The sequence below is a fragment of the Vipera berus genome, assembly GCF_964194415.1.
Source record: "Vipera berus genome assembly, chromosome: Z".
In the NCBI taxonomy this organism is placed as follows: Eukaryota; Metazoa; Chordata; class Lepidosauria; order Squamata; family Viperidae; genus Vipera; species Vipera berus.
In genome coordinates this window covers 74,666,716-74,686,900 of record NC_138205.1, presented here as the reverse complement: position 1 = coordinate 74,686,900, position 20,185 = coordinate 74,666,716, and the positions used below count along the sequence as shown (strand labels likewise).

At 39.3% G+C, this 20,185-nt stretch overlaps 1 protein-coding gene across 1 annotated transcript in view; it reads right to left on the bottom strand.

Annotated features, from left to right (window-relative positions):
• The window catches only part of PDE1C (phosphodiesterase 1C), a gene marked incomplete at its 5' end in the record, with an annotated part of 265,881 nt that overhangs the window by 219,252 nt on the left and 26,444 nt on the right, over nucleotides 1-20,185 (bottom strand). Inside the window, 2 exons of the mRNA XM_081344420.1 lie at nucleotides 7,669-7,840; nucleotides 12,886-12,936. Of these exons, the coding sequence (XP_081200546.1) occupies nucleotides 7,669-7,840; nucleotides 12,886-12,936 (223 nt within the window). The remainder of the gene's footprint in view (nucleotides 1-7,668; nucleotides 7,841-12,885; nucleotides 12,937-20,185) is intronic.

Genomic DNA, 20,185 nt, shown 5'->3' with positions numbered 1-20,185 from the left:
ACACCTGTAATTTCTAGATTGGAGATCCCAGCTTGCATATAATAGTGAGCCAGCTTGGAGCAAAAATAGACTCTGGTCATGCTTTCATGCTATCTATCCAAAATGTGCCAAATCTAACCACTAGCAGGAAATGTTCCAATGGCATTTGATTAAATCTGATTGCTTAATGCTTTAAAACAAAGTAGAAAATGGGAATGGCTAAGGGACGCGGTGGCTCAGTGCTGAGCTTGTTGATCAAATGGTTGGCAGTTTGGCGGGTCGAATCCCGAGTGCCGTGTAACAGAGTGAGCGCCTGTTACTCGTCCCAGCTTCTGCCAACCTAGCAGTTAGAAAGCATGTAAAAAATGCAAGTAGAAAAATTGGGACCACTACGGTGGGAAGGTAACAGCGTTCCATGTGCCTTTGGCATCTATTCATGCTGGCCACATGACCACGGAGACGTCCTCGGACAAGCACTGGCTATTTGAAACAGAGATGAGCACCAGCCCCTAGAGTTGGAAACGACTAGCACGCATGTGCGTGGGAACATTTACCTTTACCTAAAGGGAACTGTCTCACTCACTCACTGCACTAGTGAGATTGTAAAAGTCTTAATCAGTACAGAAGCACTAATCTTGGGTTTATCATTGCACAGGGAAGTTTACAGTCTGAAATTGAAGAAGAGTAAATGATAAAGAATACGATGAAATGAAGGAACAAATAGCTTTCTTTGTAGAACTAAAAAAAGGGGGAAGAATGTAACAGATTTGAATAAAATAGTTTTATGGAATGGAGTTGATGAATGGAAGCGAAGGTGAATTATTTATTTATAGTTATTTGTTAATGAAATTATATACAAGTGAAAGGGCTAAATATGTCTATCTATATTGTTGTGGTTGTATATGAAAGCAAGCATTCATAAACTGGTGATAGCTGTATTTTAAATACTAGTGAACTGTACTAAAAGAAAAAAAGAAACAAGAATTGGGAATAAATGTGAGATGCATAATTCAACCATATGTCTAATCACATTGTGTAGGATGTAAAGATTACCTTGACAGAGGCATGCAAGATTCGTTACCAGGTGAAAAACATGACTTAAGACCAAAGTATAGTAGATAATTTTTGTCATATTGGATGTTTACTAAAGACTTGGAAATGGAAAAGAAATTTTAAGACGTCCAAATGCAAAATAGAAAGGCAGTGAATAGCAGTCAGGCAATCTTTATTTTGATCAATGACTAGTGGGTAGTTTGCTGTCTATTGTTAGAAATGAGTTTTAGTCAAAAGAAGCAATAATAGCTGTATAAAAACTTCTCTTCTTTGTCATACGGAAGCGAGAGTTGGGAATATCAAGAGAAGCAGAAATAAGCCTAATGCAATGGAAACAGGTTACTTAAGAAGAAAAATGTCTGGTTGAACAAAAAGAGAGTGAGAAAAGAATGGAGATTAAAGACCAAAGTGAGTAATCAGTACAAAAGGTCACTGTTGTGATTTGATAAGAGATAGAATTAATGAAGATCTATTTGAAATATATATCTATATATATCTATATAGATATAAATGTAGATATAGATGTAGACAGAGACAGAGATAGAGATAGAGATAGAGATAGAGATGATAGAGATAGACAGAAATAGAGATAGAGATATAGAGATAGAGATGATAGAGAGACAGAGACAGTCAGAGTCAGAGATAGAGATAAAGATAGAGATAGAGATGATAGAGATAGAGACAGAGATATAGAGATAGAGATAATGATAGAGACAGAGACAGACAGAGATAGAGATAGAGATGATAGAGAGAGACAGAGATAGAGATAGAGAGATAGAGATAGAGACAGACAGATATAGAGATAAAGATAGAGATGATAGAGACAGGGACAGAGATAGAGATGATAGAGACAGAGACAGAGAGAGATGATAGAGACAGACAGAGATGATAGATATAGAGACAGAGATAGAGATAGAGATGATAGAGGCAGAGATAGAAAGAGATGATAAAGGTAGAGACAAAGATAGAGATAGAGATGATAGAGATAGAGACAGAGATAGAGATGATAGAGACAGAGACAGAGACACAGAAACAGAAACAGAGATAGAGATGATAGAGATGATAGAGACAGAGACAGAGCAGAGACAAAGACAGACAGAGAGAGAGAGGGAGGGAGAGGAGGGGGAAGGAGGGAGAGTTATGGTTGGATAGAATTGATGAAATCCTTGAGAAAGAGAGATGGGTAAATTTTAAAGAACCCAAAACAATGCATAAATTGTTTGCAAGGCTAAAAAGCTATGGACAGATATAATGAATGGAGTGGTGTAATGTAGCCTGTATTTTTTTTCTCTCTTATCTAACCTTTAATTTATTTGGGTATTATTTCTAACTTCTTTTCTGAACCTTTCACTCTTTGCTTGCCCCAACAGGCAATGACATGCTGCATGTATACATACCAATATATACTATGTTCCCCCAAAATTAAGACCTGGTCTTATACTATATTTGCCTCCAAAAGAGGCATTAGATCTTATTTTTGGAGGGTGTCTTATATTTTTGTGACACTTACCTTGCCTCATGGTGGCAGCACCAACAGCCCCATGCAGCAGGAGCCCACGTGGTGGCTGGCCCACGTCTGCTGCAGCCGCTTGTGGGAGGAGGCCGCGTGGCACATCACACTGCTGCTGCCACAACGAAGGAAGGTAGGTGAGGGAGGGGATGGAGCTGCCCCATGCGCCCTGCACCTGCTTCCTTCAGGGCCCTCACAGCCAGGCCATTTCTTGCTCGGCAACCTTCCCTTTCACTTTCCTCCCGAGCTGGACTGCCATGCTATGGAGGATGGGTGGGGTAGGCCCGGTTCTCCTCCACCATTTTGGAGCCAGGGAAAATGACGGTGAAAGGCTCTGCTGCTGCTATGCACTGCTGGAGGGGCTTTCCTCACACTTTGTCCCACAGATCCCCTGCCCGGCACAATCACTGCCTCCTTCTCCCCCACCAACTCTCCTGTGGCTTGCACCATGGCTAGGTGGCACAAGCCTCCCTTGCCACCTCCCTTCGCCAGCCCTCCCTCACCACCACTGGAGAGAATGGAGAACGGGGAGCAGAGTGGCTCTGCGCAGCGATGCAGAGCAAGAAGAGCACTTGCTTGCCACCCTCCATTGCCCAGCATCTCCCTTCTCCATCCTGGAAATGGCAGTCCCTTTTCCTGCTGCTTCTCCTCCTGAAAGCAAAAAAAAATTAAACACTAACCTGCATTCCAGCTCTGGCACGTTTCTCTTTTGCTGCAGGAAAATGGAGTTTGTGGGACTCTGTTGTCAGACCTTCCAACTTCTCGCAATATTTTTTTTTTCCATGAGAAGTTGGAAGGTTTGACTGAACTGTTTTTAGTTCAGGGGAGAGTTGGTGGGAGGGTTGGTGGAGGAGGAGGCTGCCACTGGGCAGGTGATCTGTGGGGCAAAACATGAAGAAAGCCCCTCCAGCAATGCACAGTGGCAGCAGAGCCTTTTGCCGTCATTTCCCTCTGACTCTGAAACAGCGGAGGGGGACTGGGCCTACCCTGCCCATCCTCCATAGCATGGCAGTCTGGCTCTGGAGGGGAGTGAAAGGCAAGGTTGCTGAGCAAGAAATAGCCTGGCTGGGGGGAGTCCTGAAGGAAGCAGGGGCAGGGCGAATGGGGCAGCTCCACTCCCTCCCCTACCTGCCTTGCCTCATTGTGGTAGCAGCAGTGCGATGTGTGGCACAACCTCCTGCCCCATTGCAGCAGCGAGGTGGTACTGAGTGGGTGGGGTCCTAATTAGGGCTTATTTTGGGGGTAGGGCTTATATTAGGCCCACCCCCAAAAATCAGGGTAGATCTTTTGGGGGGGTGGGGCTTATTTTCGGGGAAACACAGTAGAACTGGTTTTTGTAAGTTATGTAATTCACCCTGGACTATCCTAATGTTTGAGTTTAATTGTTGAGGTTTTCCCCTCTCATTATCAAGAATAAATTTTAAAAATCAAACAGTTCAAACCAGGAACTCATTTTTGGGAAATCTAGACTATTATCCAGGAATAACTTGTTCAGATTCCTTATAAGCATAGACACTTTTAAAATCTTGTATTTTAAAAAATATGTTCATAATATTTTTGCTTCAGGGTAGAATTCATTGAATGTTACAGTCAGAATATATGAAAACTGCAGGAAAGATATTACAAGGAACATAACAGTCAAATTTAAAATAAGCAAAGCAGATATATGGAATTAATGAAGTCCCGTTTAATGACTGCCTCATTTAGTGCCCATTTGCAGTTGCCACAGTGATGAAAAGTAGCTTTTTGACTAATCCTTGCATTTTTTACCTTTTCTGGTCTGCAAAGCAAATGAAAGATGAAGTAAAATCACAAACAAAGTTGTGGTTTCACTTAGAGATTATTTCCCTTAATGACTGAATTGCAGGTTGCTGTGGTTGCTAAATTAGGACTACGTGTATGATCTCCTCCCTGAATGCAGTGCACTTATTCTATCTTTTCCATAAAATAAAACAGTTATTAATCAGGTCACCTAATTTACATAGTCCCAAAGCATCATAACCATGAGATGGCAGTCTAGGCAATATTGAGTTGGAGCAAACATTAAAACTAAGGTCTTCCCTCCACAATTATTCCATCTTCCCCAAGATATGTAATAAGACTATGAGCAGTTGTCTGATCCTAATGATCCTAAGAGTCACTCTGGTTCGAAGGAAGACCTATCAGCCACTGATTTCAACAATCAATGGATTATTTCTTTCCCTCCTCTCTCCAAGGTTTTCTACATAAAGAATTGTCTGGGTGGGGGGTCGTTATTAACAAAATGCCACATCTTTAAAGAAACAAACTAGAAATGGCACTTCATAGAGAGTTTTGAATCAGAACAAAAAGGATTAAATTCCTCAGTTTCATTTCAGATAAATGAAAAGCTGTCCTAAATCCATACTGTAATTTAGGCTTTACACAGACCAAGAATACAACTTTGAGTATTTTCCTTGCCACATAGTCCAGCACCAAGATTGTAAATAGTTAACCTTTGTAATCCGCAATCAATGTGTTGTAATCTGAGAAGAAGTTATACTGACATCTAAATACTAAAGACTAATTGAATTATTGCATGGTTTAGGAACTCTTTAAGTGTAAAGAAGGATAATCCAAAATGCTTAATACTAAAGTGCCCTGTACATCCTCTTTTAGAAAGAGCTTTTCACAGATCAGATGTGAATATTTATTAAAGGTACTAAAATATCAATTTAAAATATTGTAATTATTTAATTTATCAGACAATTCTGCAGCTTTGTATATTGATACATCCAATGGGTCAACTCTGCAATTCCAAAACTGGGCAACAACTAGTTTACCAATAATGCTAATGATTTCTTGTCCTATTTCTTTTCTTATCTCATTTTCAGGAGTTCAAAAGGGCAAAAGAAAACTGAAGATGCAACACCTCTTTCTTCAACTGAAGGCCTATCTACTTCCCATCCAATAGAGATTTTGCTTCCAGCAGTGGTGAATTCTTCCTAACACCTGAGGTAATAACTAACACAAGAATCTTCATCTAAACAGGTCATTATCAGAATAAATTCCCAACATCATTTATTAGTGGCTTCATTATGTTTCTTTCTTTCTTTTTGCACCTCTGTAAGTTTCACTCCACATCTTTTGCCTATTTACTCTGTTCTGGTAACCTTCTTTCCTTACTGATTCGTTTAAAGAACTTGCATGGCTATCTATCTCATTATAAGCCTAGGTGGCTCATAACAGCCAATAAAAAACCAAAACACTCCACTCAGCCAGCATCCTGATTAAACCTCATCCTAGCTCAATGCTAGGGAGAAACATTTGGAAAACTAAAAGGTTTAGGGACCCTTTAAATGTCAGAGAAAGTACAGCAACCTCAAATGACTAAGAATATCCAAAGTACAAGGAGATGAAACTAGTCCTTCTCTCTTTAATTTGAAAATTTAAATTTTTTTTAAAAAAACCACATTTCAGAAGAAGCAGTGGAAAAATACATGAAAAATTAGTAAGTTGCATGGGAGAATTATGTCTCAATCTCAGGTCTTCTACCAGAGGTCTGGAAATTTGAGGATTATGCACAGTATCGTAGTTGTTCCTAGCACTGCACTCTTCTGGACAGAGAGCTCTTATATCATACATTGGATCAGTTGGAGCCAATTTCCCAGTATAGAAGTCGGAGCCCTGAGTACTCCTTCCACCACTTTTCCTGGATTTGAAATATCCATCTGTACATTGTGAGAAGCTTCTGGATCTTCACACTGGCAGTATCCATGTTTTCCTTTGGCCAGCTCACTATACCATCCAGGTATCTGATGGCTGGCAGGCCATTTGTGTTGATGGATCATATTCTTTCCATTGAATTGGCTCTTCAGGACCTGTCTTGTCATTTGATGGTACTTGGATGTTTATTCCTTGCCTTCTCATTATGATTTCTATGTGGCTGTAGAATACTGAGATATTTGCAGTTGATCTATGTGTGGTCCAATGGTTCCACCTTATCAGTCTTAACTACCTTCCCTCTTCTGACTACTATTCAGCCATAGTTCTGCAGTCTGAATGATAACCCAATGTCCTCACTGTAGATCCAGGTGTTGGCTGCACATCCAGTTGTCCTTCCAGGTCTTTTGAAGTCTGAGATGTGTGTAGATGTGTGTAGTTTATCTATCTCAAATTGAGAGAGCAGCTTCCTCTTCATTATGTTGAAGTGTTACATAGCTAGCTATTTCTCAGTGTAAATGTAGGTAATTTGCTCATCCTTAGTTCCCTCATATGTTTTATATATCTCCTCTCATTAGATCAGTTGATATGGTAGCATTCCACCAATTCCAGGTTCTTTTGTCTCATCCATGTGTTGTTTGATCCAGTAACCCACTTATTGTTCCAAACTGGCATGATTCTTTTAATTTATGTCACGATCATGTTTGAGGTAGGCAGGTAAAACTTTAAGGATCTTTGCCCAAGATCCCCTATTGGTAAGGCAGTTCTTCTGTCCATCCATTGTTCCCTCAGACATTTCATATACTCTCAATTAGGTCCCCTTTCCTTAGTCTACTCTGGTGGTAACATTTCATCATTTTCAGGTTCTCCTGTCTCATCCATGTGTGGTTTGTTCCAGTAGCCCACTTATTGCAGATTGTCCTTGTTCCCCAACATCTGACATGGACTTTGTTATTCCAGGCAATATCTGAGGTGGCATGAGTCTCCTAATTTGTGTCAGTCTCATATGTGAGGTCACCAGGTGAATGGTTAGGAGGTCTCAAGATTTGAAATCCAACTGAAAGGGGGTGCACTAACTACTATGCTATATAGTTGTTTTATTCAAATGTTAGATATTTCTGAGCCAGAAATCAGCTAGTGACAAAAAAGAAGAAGCAGCAGCCAGGGAAAGCATAAAAAATTTGACAGTATGCTTATAAAATTGCTTTGAGATCAGAATTCACAATAGTTTCTCATTTCTTTCTGAATATTCTTACTCAATTGCTTTTCCCCCTTGAATAAAGCTATCAGATTTAATATCATCATAATGGTTTTCCAGTAAAATTGCCCTCTTACTTACATAGCACTTTTTAAAAGATTCTAGAGAGCAACCTCTACTACTCCATCTACCCAGAAAGTTAGGCAATTCCATGATAAAATAAGTACATCTCTATTATCCACCAAACCTGAATGAAGTTTTCACTAGTGCATCAGTACTTTCCACTGGGGGCAGCTCATCTGCCAAAATTTCCTCAGGAGGCCTTGGATCATGGATGATCGTTGGTTTCTGTTTCTCTTTGATGTTTCCTGTAAGTCCACCAATAATGGTGCTCCACAGGCAGTTCTGAGATTTTGATCCTGAATAGATAAAAGAGAAGACGAAGCAAATTTTAATAATGCAACATGAACGTTTATCTTTTCTGGGGCCAAAGGCTACTGGTAAAATTGGCTGGACTGATCAGCAGATTTAACTTGATGAATAAATTAACTGGGTTTTGTTTTTGTTTGTTTTTTTGGAATTCATGCACTGCAGTAAAGCTTACATTTCAACAGCTTTTTTGTGAAGTCACAAAAAAAATCTAAATTAAAATTAATTATGGAATGGTGTGCAAATGCATCTAATGTTTCTAATTGACCTGGTGAATGATGTCAGATGCTCCAACCATTCTGTCTGCTTTCAGTTTCACTATGAGGCTAAGAAAAGGGACTTCATCAAAGTCTATAATTCCGTCTTGTGGACCTCTAGGTATATTGCTGTCCCTCAACTCACACTAGCCTCTGTCTATACCAGGAGTGTCAAACTCGCAACATCACGTGATGTGTCGCAATGTATCACAACTTTTTCTCCATTGCCGGCAATGGGGTGGGCACAGTTTTGGCATGACGCATCCGGCCTCTTTTCTATACAGTCAGTGATCATAGATAACAGTGAGAAAGTTAGACTCCAAATTTAGCAGAGATGCACACTTCGTTGTAGTTGGACGTCACACATTTCTTTAAAAAAAGGGGGGGAAGTGGGGAATTGCTTTCAAATCCCTCCAGAATGTGGCTGAGGGACATTAAGTCATCAGCCAGAGAACCCATAATTTTGGCTCTTTTCTATTTTGGAAGGATCGAGGTTTTAAAAGATGAGGTAGAATAACATTTAAAATGTATTTCCTAATACAATAGGTTAAACAAAATTATTTCACTACATTAAAGCATTTCAACGGATACATGCTTTTTTATATTTTCATACAGACACATGCAGAAGTTGTGCGTTTAAATCAGTAAAATTATAACCAGGAAAAGTATGACAAAGTATATTTTCTAAATGACAGTCCCCTTTGACAGATTCTCTAGCAAATGCTTCTTTCAAGAAAACTACAATTTAGACATTCCAAATGAGCTTTAAATGTGTGAAATGTAGCTGCCCACTTTCCAGGATTAACATGTCCAATGTCTGAGATCGCTCCACTTTCTTAATCAGAGAAATGACTTTCCACTGCTACAATTACCATTTAGTCATTTTTGCTTCAGGAAACACTGAGAGAGGTCTTACAATGGGCATGAAATGCATACATGACAGCTGAGATTTTTCACTACCATCCAGATTCACCTGTCTTCATCCCAGACAGGGTACATACAAACTGTTCTATTTTGGTCCTATGTGTAATTTAAACAACTCATGTGACAAATTTGGTGGAGAGGAGAAAAAATATCAACTTTAGGATGAAGACATGCAATATTTTCAGAGAAATTGGATGTATGGAAATTAATTTGTATTACACGTAACAACCTGTCTTTTCTCATAATTGTTTTTTTCTTTTCAGAATTGGATTTCGATAAGAGCCCTTACTGAAGCCCATCTTTTTTTTTAAAATTCCATTTATATCCCGCCCTTCTCCGAAGACTCAGGGCGGCTTACAAGCTTAGCAGTAGCCTTCATTCTATGTATATGCCTGCTTATTAGGGCTTTCACGCACACCCCAAGCGGCATTATTACAAAGTCAGCTTAATTGCCCCCAACAATCTGGGTCCTCATTTTACCTACCTCGGAAGGATGGAAGGCTGAGTCAACCTTGAGCCTGGTGGGATGCGAACCTGCACTAATTGCAGGCAGCTGGTGTTACTTAAGGAGGCATTAGCCCACTGCTCCACCAAGGCTCTTTCTTGAACCGGTACACCAAATCTTTATGAATTGGGAAATGTGGTTGGAGAGAGGCACCCAGCTTAGAAGGTTATTATTCAAAGCAGACTATAGAGGTAGAAGGTGTTTTTTTTTCCTTTATAAATTTTGGTTTATGCAACCTATAGAAAAATACCAGAATTAAGACTTCTAAAAATATTCAGCTAAAGGAAGTTACCAAAAAATTATTTTCAAAGCCATTTCCATGTAAGCAGATGACACTCAACTAGAAAAGTACCAGAATTGAGAACATTACCAAGCTGGAATTAACCAATCTTCATCTGAAGTTGTAAACTATATGTGTATATAGCCCTCATACAGAATAGGATACAGTGAACAGTGGTTTCCTGCCTTAATACCTCAGAAATTCAAAACAGGCCAACTACCGGTAGTTTTTGAAATGAGGATGGATAGGGAGATGAGTCACTGAGTGAAGTTTTATATCAGAGAATGAAAATTAAAAATTATAATCTGGCATTTTCTCTTCATGTTCATTGCATGTGATGTGTAAATATGCTAAATTAGGGATTAAGAACACAAAAATCCCAGAAGGAAACGATTACACACTATTTCTCTAAGTGTTAAGAAAACTGTATAGTTATACTTACCAGGAAATGAGTTGTACCTGAAGACATTATTATTGTGTTATAGTCCAGGAAACGTATTTTTTAAAACTGTGCACTAAATGTTGCATATTCTTGCCAGATAATTCCCCTAAGACTGAAGATCCCATTTTTGTGTATCTCTCTGGGCCATTTTTGAGATCATTTTGTGGATACTCAAAGAAAATTGCTGCTGTGGGTTTGCCAGAGAGAACATAACAGCCTATAAAGAATTAGTTTATCTGGATGTTTACTGCCATCCTGTTTAGCTTTTTGCTTCCAGAGTGTTATCACAGGATACTCCCTGCTATCAAGCATCTTTTTTCTTGGACAAGTACATTGTAACAGAGCTTATGGGGACATTGGCATGCATAAAAATATATAGGAAGAAAGATGTTTGTGACTTGTTCTAGCTTTGCATCATACCAGCTTCCTTTTTTAAAATTCCTATTATGTTTAGACTGGATTTGGCAGTTTTATCTACCTATTGTGTCCTTTCCAAGGATGTGAGGTGTTCAGATGTTGTTTGATGGTGTTAAAGATATTGTCAAAGGTTGTTCCAAGTAAAGCTACCTTTTGTAATTGTCAATTAATCAGAATAGAGCTGGAAGGGACCTTGGAAGTCTTCTAGTCCATCCCCCTGCTCAAGCAGGAGATCCTATACCATTTCAGATAAGTGTCCAGTCTCTTTTTAAAAACCTCCAATGATGAAGCACCCACAACATGTGAAGGCAAGCTGTTCCACTGGTTAATTGTCTTTGCTGTTAGGAAGTTTCTCCTTAATTCCAGGCTGCTTCTCTCCTTGATTAGTTTCTAACCACTGTTTCTTGTCTTGCCTTCTGGTGCTTTGGAAAATAGATTGCCTCTCTCAAATACTGGAATACTGCTATCATGTCCCCCCTTTTCTCTTGATTGACAGACAATAATTTTGTCAATGCTATTGGTATACAAGTAGTGCTCCATTTTTCGCACTTATTACTGTTATTTCTATCTTTGCTTTCTTTTTGCCATAATCATTCTATCCCTCCCCCTCTGTCAAGAGAGGGCTGTTCAGTCTTAATGTAGATGGCCTCTCTGACCCCTTCTTTCAAACTAGCAGCCCTCTCTGTCCAAAATTTGCGTAAGTCCACATTCTGGTTTGAAAGAGGAATCAAAGAAGCCATTTATGTTAACATAGAGCACATCTTAATAACATATTACTATAAAGTAATAATGTCAATAAAGTCAGATCAGGCAGAGAACTTGGTGCTTGCTGAGGGATACTTCTAAGGGTGCACTGGTAAGCTCCAACATCATTTTGAAGATTCCAGATTCAGAAAATAGTTTTGGAAAAAATATTCAATTATAGCATTAAAATATGCATTTTTCACATAATCTCAAAATTTCTAGCCACTTGATAACCTCACTATGTAGTATTCCCAAATTTAAAAAATAAATCTGCTTATGTCTTGAGGGGCTACGGAATGTACACATGGAGAAAGGGGGGGTGAGTAAATCTGTTTAACTGACTTGTGTATACAATATGTCAGGCCAGTAGTGTTTAAAATTAAGTAACACTGCCACCATGTGACTTTGTAGGAATATTGCATCTATTTGCATCTATCTACTGAGTTTGTACTATTGAACACACAAGATCATTTACTCATTGCCAGAAGAATAAAATTCATTATTTAAAGCAAAGTCTAGTAACTTTACTTTGGCCTTTGGTTTAAAAACTGTTTCAAAAAAAAACCCAGTGAAACCTGCATTTGCAGATGCATACTTACTGGTGGAAATTTAGAAGTGTTTTTTTTGCAAACTACAGTGAAATACAGCAAATGCCTTCATATCGGGAAAGTTAGAATCAGATGACCTGGCACTTCTCATTCTCTTACTATATAGGAGTCATTTAAATGTCCAGCTTTCCCTTCTTGTTGAATGTGAATTAGGCAGTCTTTCAAAGAAGAGAAAGTATGTTTTACTGTGTCGCCAAATGTCTTCTGGAAGAGCAAATAGGAAGTAATAGGAAATACTCTAAAACCTCCACTCTTTGTCAACCAACATTCTTCCAAGCCCCTTTCTCTGGGACCTGAACTGTGTGGAACAACTGTCCACAAATCACTTCATGGAATTCCATACTCAATGACAGGACTCCTAGAGAAGAAGGCTTAGAGGAAGGACAGGATGTTTTTCTTTGAGGAGCCAGAGGGGATCCCTACCACCCAAAACCTTGGTAAAAAATGCCTTCGGTCAGGGGACTTTTCTTCAAGTTATTTTTCAAATTATATGTGCTGTAAATCTGGGCAGTTGACTTCTTCCATGGGTGTTAGTGCAGAGGCCCCCAACCTTTTGGGGACAGATGTTATTCCGCAGACCAGAGGGTGCATGGTTTTGTGTGCTGCCTGCCTCCCACAGATGGGGCTTTGCTTCTTTGTGCAGCTCAATTACTGGTATACCACGGCCCGGTATTGGTCCATGGACGGGGAGTTGAGGACCCCTGTGTTAGTGGACAGATAGCAGGAATCATCACCATCATCATTGTTGTCATCATCATCATGTTAGAGAAAGGGGGGAAATTGTGGCTTTCTTTCTCGTTTAAAATATATATTTATTACTAACATACAGGAAATAAATTAACAGGCTAAGCTACTTACTAGCAAATCGCGACAGGGGATGAGCATTCTTGTCTCCGGTTTCATTTGCAACTAAAAGAGAAAATATTTTCTTAGTAAACTCTATATGCTGTACTTGAGAAATATGATAAATATCCCTTTTATCCCAATAGACAGGATAATAAGTAGCATGTTTAAAACAGAATCCCAGGCACTTTTATTCAACTTTTACTTATCCTCTACTGAATTCATTGGGGTGTATTCCCAAATAAATGGAGGTTGTATTTAAGTCTGTTCCTCCTTTCCCAGTGCTTCTTTGTTTGTTATTCTCCTCGACTCTCAATCACAATTGGGACCAGAGAATTTGTTGTTAAGCAATACAGTCATTAAGTGAGGCATTACATGACTGCACCCAATTCTAATGATCTTTTTTGCCATGGTTGTTAAACTAATCACTGTGAGGCATTACATGGTCATGATTTGTGATCTTCCCTATGAATTTTCCCATGGACTTTGCTTGTTGGAAGTCATTTGGGAAGATTGCAAATGATGACCACATGATCACAGGACACTGCAAGTATTATAAATGCAGAATGGTTGCCAAAGACCTGAAGTTTGGTTATGTGACAGCATAACAGTCATAAGTGCATTTAGTATTGATGCTTTTGGATTTTGGTCTTTGAAAAGACTCTGAGAATACCATAGACACCAAGAAAAGAAATACATTAATTATTGAACAAATCAGTCTAGAGTTCTGACTCATAGCACAAATGACCAAGCTCAAATTATCCTACTTCAGACACATTATATGAAGACCCAATTCTCTGGAGAATTCTCTAATCCTTGAGAAAGTAGAAGGAAAGACAAAGTTAGAGGCAGATTGTCATGGAGAAATTCTACCTATGTAGTCACTAAAAATTAACAACTTGGTGACACTTAATCAGTCATCAGAATCTGGAAGTAATCTGAAGAATCATAGATTTTCTACTCCTTCTGTAAGAAAAAAAATAAGCTATCCCCATCATCAGCTAGTGAAAGACACAATAATCCAGCTTAATTTTATACAGACTTAACTGGGAAGTACTGTAAATACTCTGAATTCAGTGAGGCTAATTTCCAAAGAGATTGTAACCTAGACTTTTTATTTATGTTGATGTAATGAATAGGGACGCGGTGGCTCAGTGGGCTAGGACGCTGAGCTTGTCGATCAGAAGGTCGGCAGTTTGGCGGGTCGAATCCTGAGTGCCGCATAACAGAGTGAGCGCCTGTTACTCGTCCCAGCTTCTGCCAACCTAGCAGTTCGAAAGCACATAAAAATGCAAGTAGAAAAATAGGGACCACTACGGCGGGAAGGTAACAGCATTCCGTGCCCCTTTGCCGTCTAGTCATGCCGGCCACATGACCACGGAGATGTCCTTGGACGAGCGCTGGCTCTTCGGCTTTGAAATGGAGATGAGCACCGGCCCCTAGAGTTGGAAACGACTAGCACGCATGTGCGGGGGAACCTTTACCTTTACCTTTTTAATGAATAGAGAAAACTATTATATCCTTTTTGTTGAGATGTTTTAATCTCCTTTTCTGAGTCATTTTAGATTCTGTTCTTTAATTTAATCACTAGAAGAAAATCATATCAGCTTTCTCCATAACAGTTTAGTAAGATAACCAGTAACACTGCTTCCATCACAAGAAAATGTTGTGCTTAGATGCAAAACAAACACCAGATTTACTTAGCAGATGACCAAGAGCTTCATTTTTCCTTTTTTAAAAAATTAATCATATGCAAGCAATTCATAAGCTTTTGTTCTCAAATGTTAGCATCATGAACAGAACATTATCTGAAGCCAATTTAGTCTCTCTTGGGGAAAGAAATGAACGCTGCTTTCTGGAGCCTTGGGTGATTTTCTACTTTCTAGCACTATACTGCATACTCTCAGTGTTTTTACATTAGCAAAAATTAAGTTTATCTAGGAGAACCTTTAAACTACTTGTGAGGGGGGGATGTTAAACTGAGAATGATATGGAAGACACAATGGTATGACCCTACTTGAGTCATGATTTTGCTTTGGAGATGGGAAGACGTACCATAATTTTCTATTTGGAATCCTGTTTTTCTCTGCCATAATTTCTATCCTTCTTGTTCCTTAGCCCTATAAAGAAAGTTATTTTTTCCTGGTTTCCTATGCAATTCTTATGTGTGAAGTAGGATGTTCTTGCACTTTAGATACAAGGAGTCCTTGGGGTTTCAGTGAGTGTATTTGCCTTTCTTTGTATGGTCTTCTCTTCAGTGGCCTGCAGCCTCCCTGGTTTCCTTCACCTTAATTAAATTCTAAAGTGAGGCATCACAAGCTTGGGCAGCAAAAGAAACCATCAAGGGATGAAAAGGTTTTAGTGTATAACAGCAGATGTATCATACACTATAATTTCCTATAATAGTACACTCAAAACTATTATAAGAAGTTGCAAGAAATTCTTCCTTTGAAAGGCACTAAAAGGAAACTCAGAAAAGTTCCTTTCCCATGGATAAAACATTTTTGTGAAATTTCAATGCAATCTTCTTATTGGAAAAAAAAATGGCAGTACAAAGAGGAAGCACATACAAGATGAAGTAAATGAATTATGAAACTGATTATCTTAGACTCCTTTTAGGCAGGTTTCAGGCCAGTTATGATACATAACTCCTTCATGAATTACTGCCTTGTCGTAGCGAAGCAGCGAAGGCAAGTGAGAAAGAGAAAGATACGCCCAATTGAATGCAGAATTCCAGAGAATAGCTAGAAGAGATAAGAATGCCTTCTTAAATGAACAGTGCAAAGAAATAGAAGAAAACAATAGAATAGGGAGGACCAGAGATCTCTTCAAGAAAATTGGAGAGATGAAGGGAATGTTTCATGCAAAAAATTGGCATGATAAAAGATCAAAATGGCAGGGACCTAACAGAGGCAGAAAAGATTAAGAAGAGGTGGCAAAACTACACAGAAGAACTATACAAGAATGAGCTTAACGTCCCAGATAACCATGATGGGGTGGTCACTGACCTCGAGCCAGACATCCTAGAATGTGAAGTGAAATGGGTCTTAGGAAAACTGAGCAACAACAAAGCTAATGGAGGTGACAGTATTCCAGCTGAGCTATTCAAAATCTTAAAAGACGATGCAGTAAAAGTGCTACACTCAATTTCCCAGCAAATTTGGAAAACTCAACAGTGGCCACAGGATTGGAAAAGATCAGTTTACATTCCAATTCCAAAGAAAGTCAATGCCAAAGAATGTTTAAACTATTGCACCATTGCACTCATTTCACATGCTAGTAAAGTTATGCTTAAAATCCTACAAGCTAGACTCCAGCAGTATGTGGATTGAGAACTACCAGAAGTACAGGCAGGATTTTGAAGAGGCAGAGGAACTAGAGATCAAATTGCCAACATATGCTGGATCATGGAGAAAGCTAGGGAGTTCCAGAAAAACATCTATTTCTGCTTCATTGACTATGCTAAAGCATTTGATTGTGTGGATCACAACAAATTGTGGCAAGTTCTTAAAGAGATGAGAGTACCAGGCCATCTTATTTGTCTATTGAGAAACCTATATGCGGGTCAAGAAGCAACAGTGAGAACTGGACATGGAACCACTGATTGGTTCAAAATTGGGGAAGGAGTCCGGCAAGGCTGTATAATGTCGCCCTGCCTATTTAACTTTTTTGCAGAGCACATCATGAGAAAGGCAGGGCTACGTGAAGCAAAAGTTTGAATTAAGATTGCTGGGACAAATATCAATAACCTAAGATGCAGATGATACTACTCTAATGGCAGAAAGTGAAGAGGAACTAAAGAGCCTCTTGATGCAGGTGAAGAAGGAGACTGCAAAAGCAGGCTTGAAACTCAACATTAAGATAACCAAGATCATGGCATCTGGCCCCCTCAATTCCTGGCAAATAGTTGGGGAAGAAATGGAGGTAGTGACAGATTTTATTTGCCTGGGCTCCAAGATCATCGCAGATGGGGACTGCAGCCAAGAAATTAAAAGACACTTGCTCCTGGGGAAGAAAGCTATGGCAAATCTAGACAGCATACTAAATAGCAGAGACATCACCCTGCCAACAAAAGTACGTATAGTCAAGGCCATGGTTTTCCCAGTTGCAATGTATGGCTGTGAAAGTTGGACCATAAGAAAGGCTGAGTGCCAAAGAATTGAGGCTTTTGAACTATGGTGCTGGAGAAGATTCCTGCAAGTCCCAAGGTCAGTCCTAGAGGAGATCAACCCTGATTGCTCTTTAGAAGGCCAGATCCTGAAGTTGAAACTCAAATACTTTGTCCACCTAATGAGAAGAAAGGACTCACTGGAGAAGAGCCTAATGCTGGGAAAGATTGAGGGCAAGAGAAGAAGGGATGACAGAGAATGAGGTGGCTGGATGGAGTCACTGAAGCAATAGGCATGAGCTTAAATGGACTCCAGAAAATGTTAGAGGACAGGAAGGCCTGGAGAAACATTGTCCATGGGGTCATGATGGATTGGACACGACTTTGCAACTAACAACAACAAATGGTACAGAAATGGCATTGGTTGCAATGATGGAAGATCACCGGCAAGTAGAGCATCCATCCTCACCCTCCTCAACTTCTTGGCAGTTTTTCATACCACCGACCAGGGTATCCTTTTGAACCAGCTACAGGGTTTGGGACTGGGTGGTGCAGTATGGTGCTGTTGGTTTCTTTCTCTGCAGTCAATTCCAAAGGAGTTGACAGGGAATGAGAGGTCCAGTCCATAGCTTTCCTTTGTGGAGTACAGTAGAGCTTGGTAGTCTCTACTCCTTTTTAATATATATACATGAGCCATGACGGAATAACAGATTTGGAAGGGACCTTGGAGGTTTTCTAGTCAAACCCCTGCTCAAGCAGGACTTATGGCTTATGGTTCACTTTTCTTAAAAGTTCCAGTATTGGAGCACCTACAACTTCTGATGGCAAATCATTCCACTGATTAATTGTTCTGACTGTCAGAAAATTTCTCCTTAGTGCTAAGTTGCTTCTCTCTTTGATTAGTATTGCTTCCTGTTCTGCCTTCAGGTAATTTGGAGAATAGATTGATTCCCTCTTCTTTGTGGCAACCCCTGAGATATCAGAACACTAGATATACCCAATTCCTGCAACACTTCTTCATATGTCTTACCAACCTTCAACCTCCCTCATAATCTTTATTATTATTCTTTGCACTCCTAGAATCTCAACATCTTTTTTATTGTGGTGACCAAAACTGGATGCAATATTCTAAGTGTGGCCTTATATTTTATAAAGCGCTTCTAATACTTCAGGTGATCTTGATTCTATTCCTCTGTTAATGCAACCTAGGACTGTGTTGGCTTTTTTGGCAGCTGCAGCACACTGCTGGCTCATATTTAAGTAATCATCAAGTAATCCCTCCCACAATTGCTACTATTGGGCCAGGTACCATTATTCTATATCTGTGCAGTTGGTTTTTCTTAGTTAAATGTAGAACCTTACTTTTCTCACAATTGACTTTCATTTTGTTAGATACAGTATGACCCTGGTAAATGTGGATACACAGAACCATGGGATCAGGAAATTTAAAATCATTGCTCATCTTCAGTTCTGGATGGGGTGAGGCTACCCCAGACAGGCCTGGTGCGCAACTTGGGAGTTTTCCTAGACTCATGACTCCTGCTTGAAGAGGTCTACTGTGGACCCTATCAGCCAAGGAACTGAGGTCCACCCCCACCCTTCTGGTCTTCAGGAAATAACTTGGCTATGCTGATTGGCATGGGGCCCTGAAGAAGAAGCTGTTGGCTGGAAATGGCTAGCATAGTAATGGAGAAGCCACCACTCTCTCTTTCCATTAAACCTGTGGGGTTTTTTTTAGTTTATTTTAATCTTTTGTCTTTTTAGTCTATTTTTAGTAAGGAATAAAAATAAAACAATAATCAACCAATATTTCTTTCTCTTATTTAGATTGTATTTTAGCATGGTGTAAAACATAGGAGGTCATGATGTTTCAATCACTTTGATTTGATATATGGTCCTATAGTTACAGTATTTCATGTTTTTCATATATCTCATTTCATCTTTAAGCATTAGTTCTGAAGAAAAACTGGCAGGTGGAAATTTAGTATGAATTTGAAATTCAGGTCAGCTTTTTTTAGGAATTAATACTACAGTTCCTGAAAATAAATTTTGCACAATCTGTGCTTATTCTCCAAACATTGCATATCATATGACATTTTAGACAGTTTGCTTCTTATAGACCTACATTATTAATAGCAATAATACTTAGACTTATATACCACTCCATAGTGCTATACAGAAATCTCTGAGCAGTTTACAAATATCAGCATATTGCCCACAACAATCTGCACCCTCATTTTACCAAGCTCAGAAGGATAGAAAGTTAAGTCAATCTTTAGCTGGTCAGGATCAAACTCCTGGCCATGGGCAGAGTTAACCTGCAATATTGCATTCTAACCATTGTACCAACACAGCTCTTAAAATCCTGTTTAACTAAAAACACAATGCTCAGCACCTCTACTGAGATATACACCCCATTAGACCAAGGCCAAGGATAGACAACGTGTATCCCTGAATGTGTTGCTGAGTTACAATGCCAGCAGCTCCAACCAGCATGGTAAGTGGCAAAGAATCATGTAGTTCAGAATTGGAAGAATCATCATATGTAATTTATAGGGCTTATTTTTTCCCAAGCTTATACAGAATTACATCCTTTGGAATTAATGGCCAATGATTCATCAAGTCACATTAAAGAAATATCAATATCTCCAAATTCTATCCTCAGATAATGTAGAGTACATAACTAAATAGTACATTTAATGTCTGGCTGCTAGACAGTTCACCAAATGTGCTTTTGATTGGCGAGAATTATTTTCTTAAGCCTCTTGTTTTCTTGGCCTACTGCCAGCATTACAGCAAATAGAAAACTAGCCAGTGAAAGAGCCAGTGGTGAGATTCAGACAGTTCGCACCAGTTCAGCAGAACTGGTAACTAATTTTTTGTTGCCCAGGCCCAGTATGGACTTCCGGAAGCAGCATCCACACAGAGAACCAGTTGTTCACATATTTGAATCCCACCACTGGAAAGAGTGCATTTGTCATTTTTGTGTGACTTCTTCCATAATATATGTGTTGCAAGCTTTTAGCTTCACCCTGTGTTCTATTTGTAGCATCTTTCCCATACAGAAGGTCAAAATATGCAAGTATTATGTATGTATATGTGTGCATGTATAATTATGAAAGTACTACTAAACATTATAAAACTGTGACAGATCCAAACCCTCCGTGTAATTCTGTTGTTGATATGGAAAATCTTTCTGGTAATTAA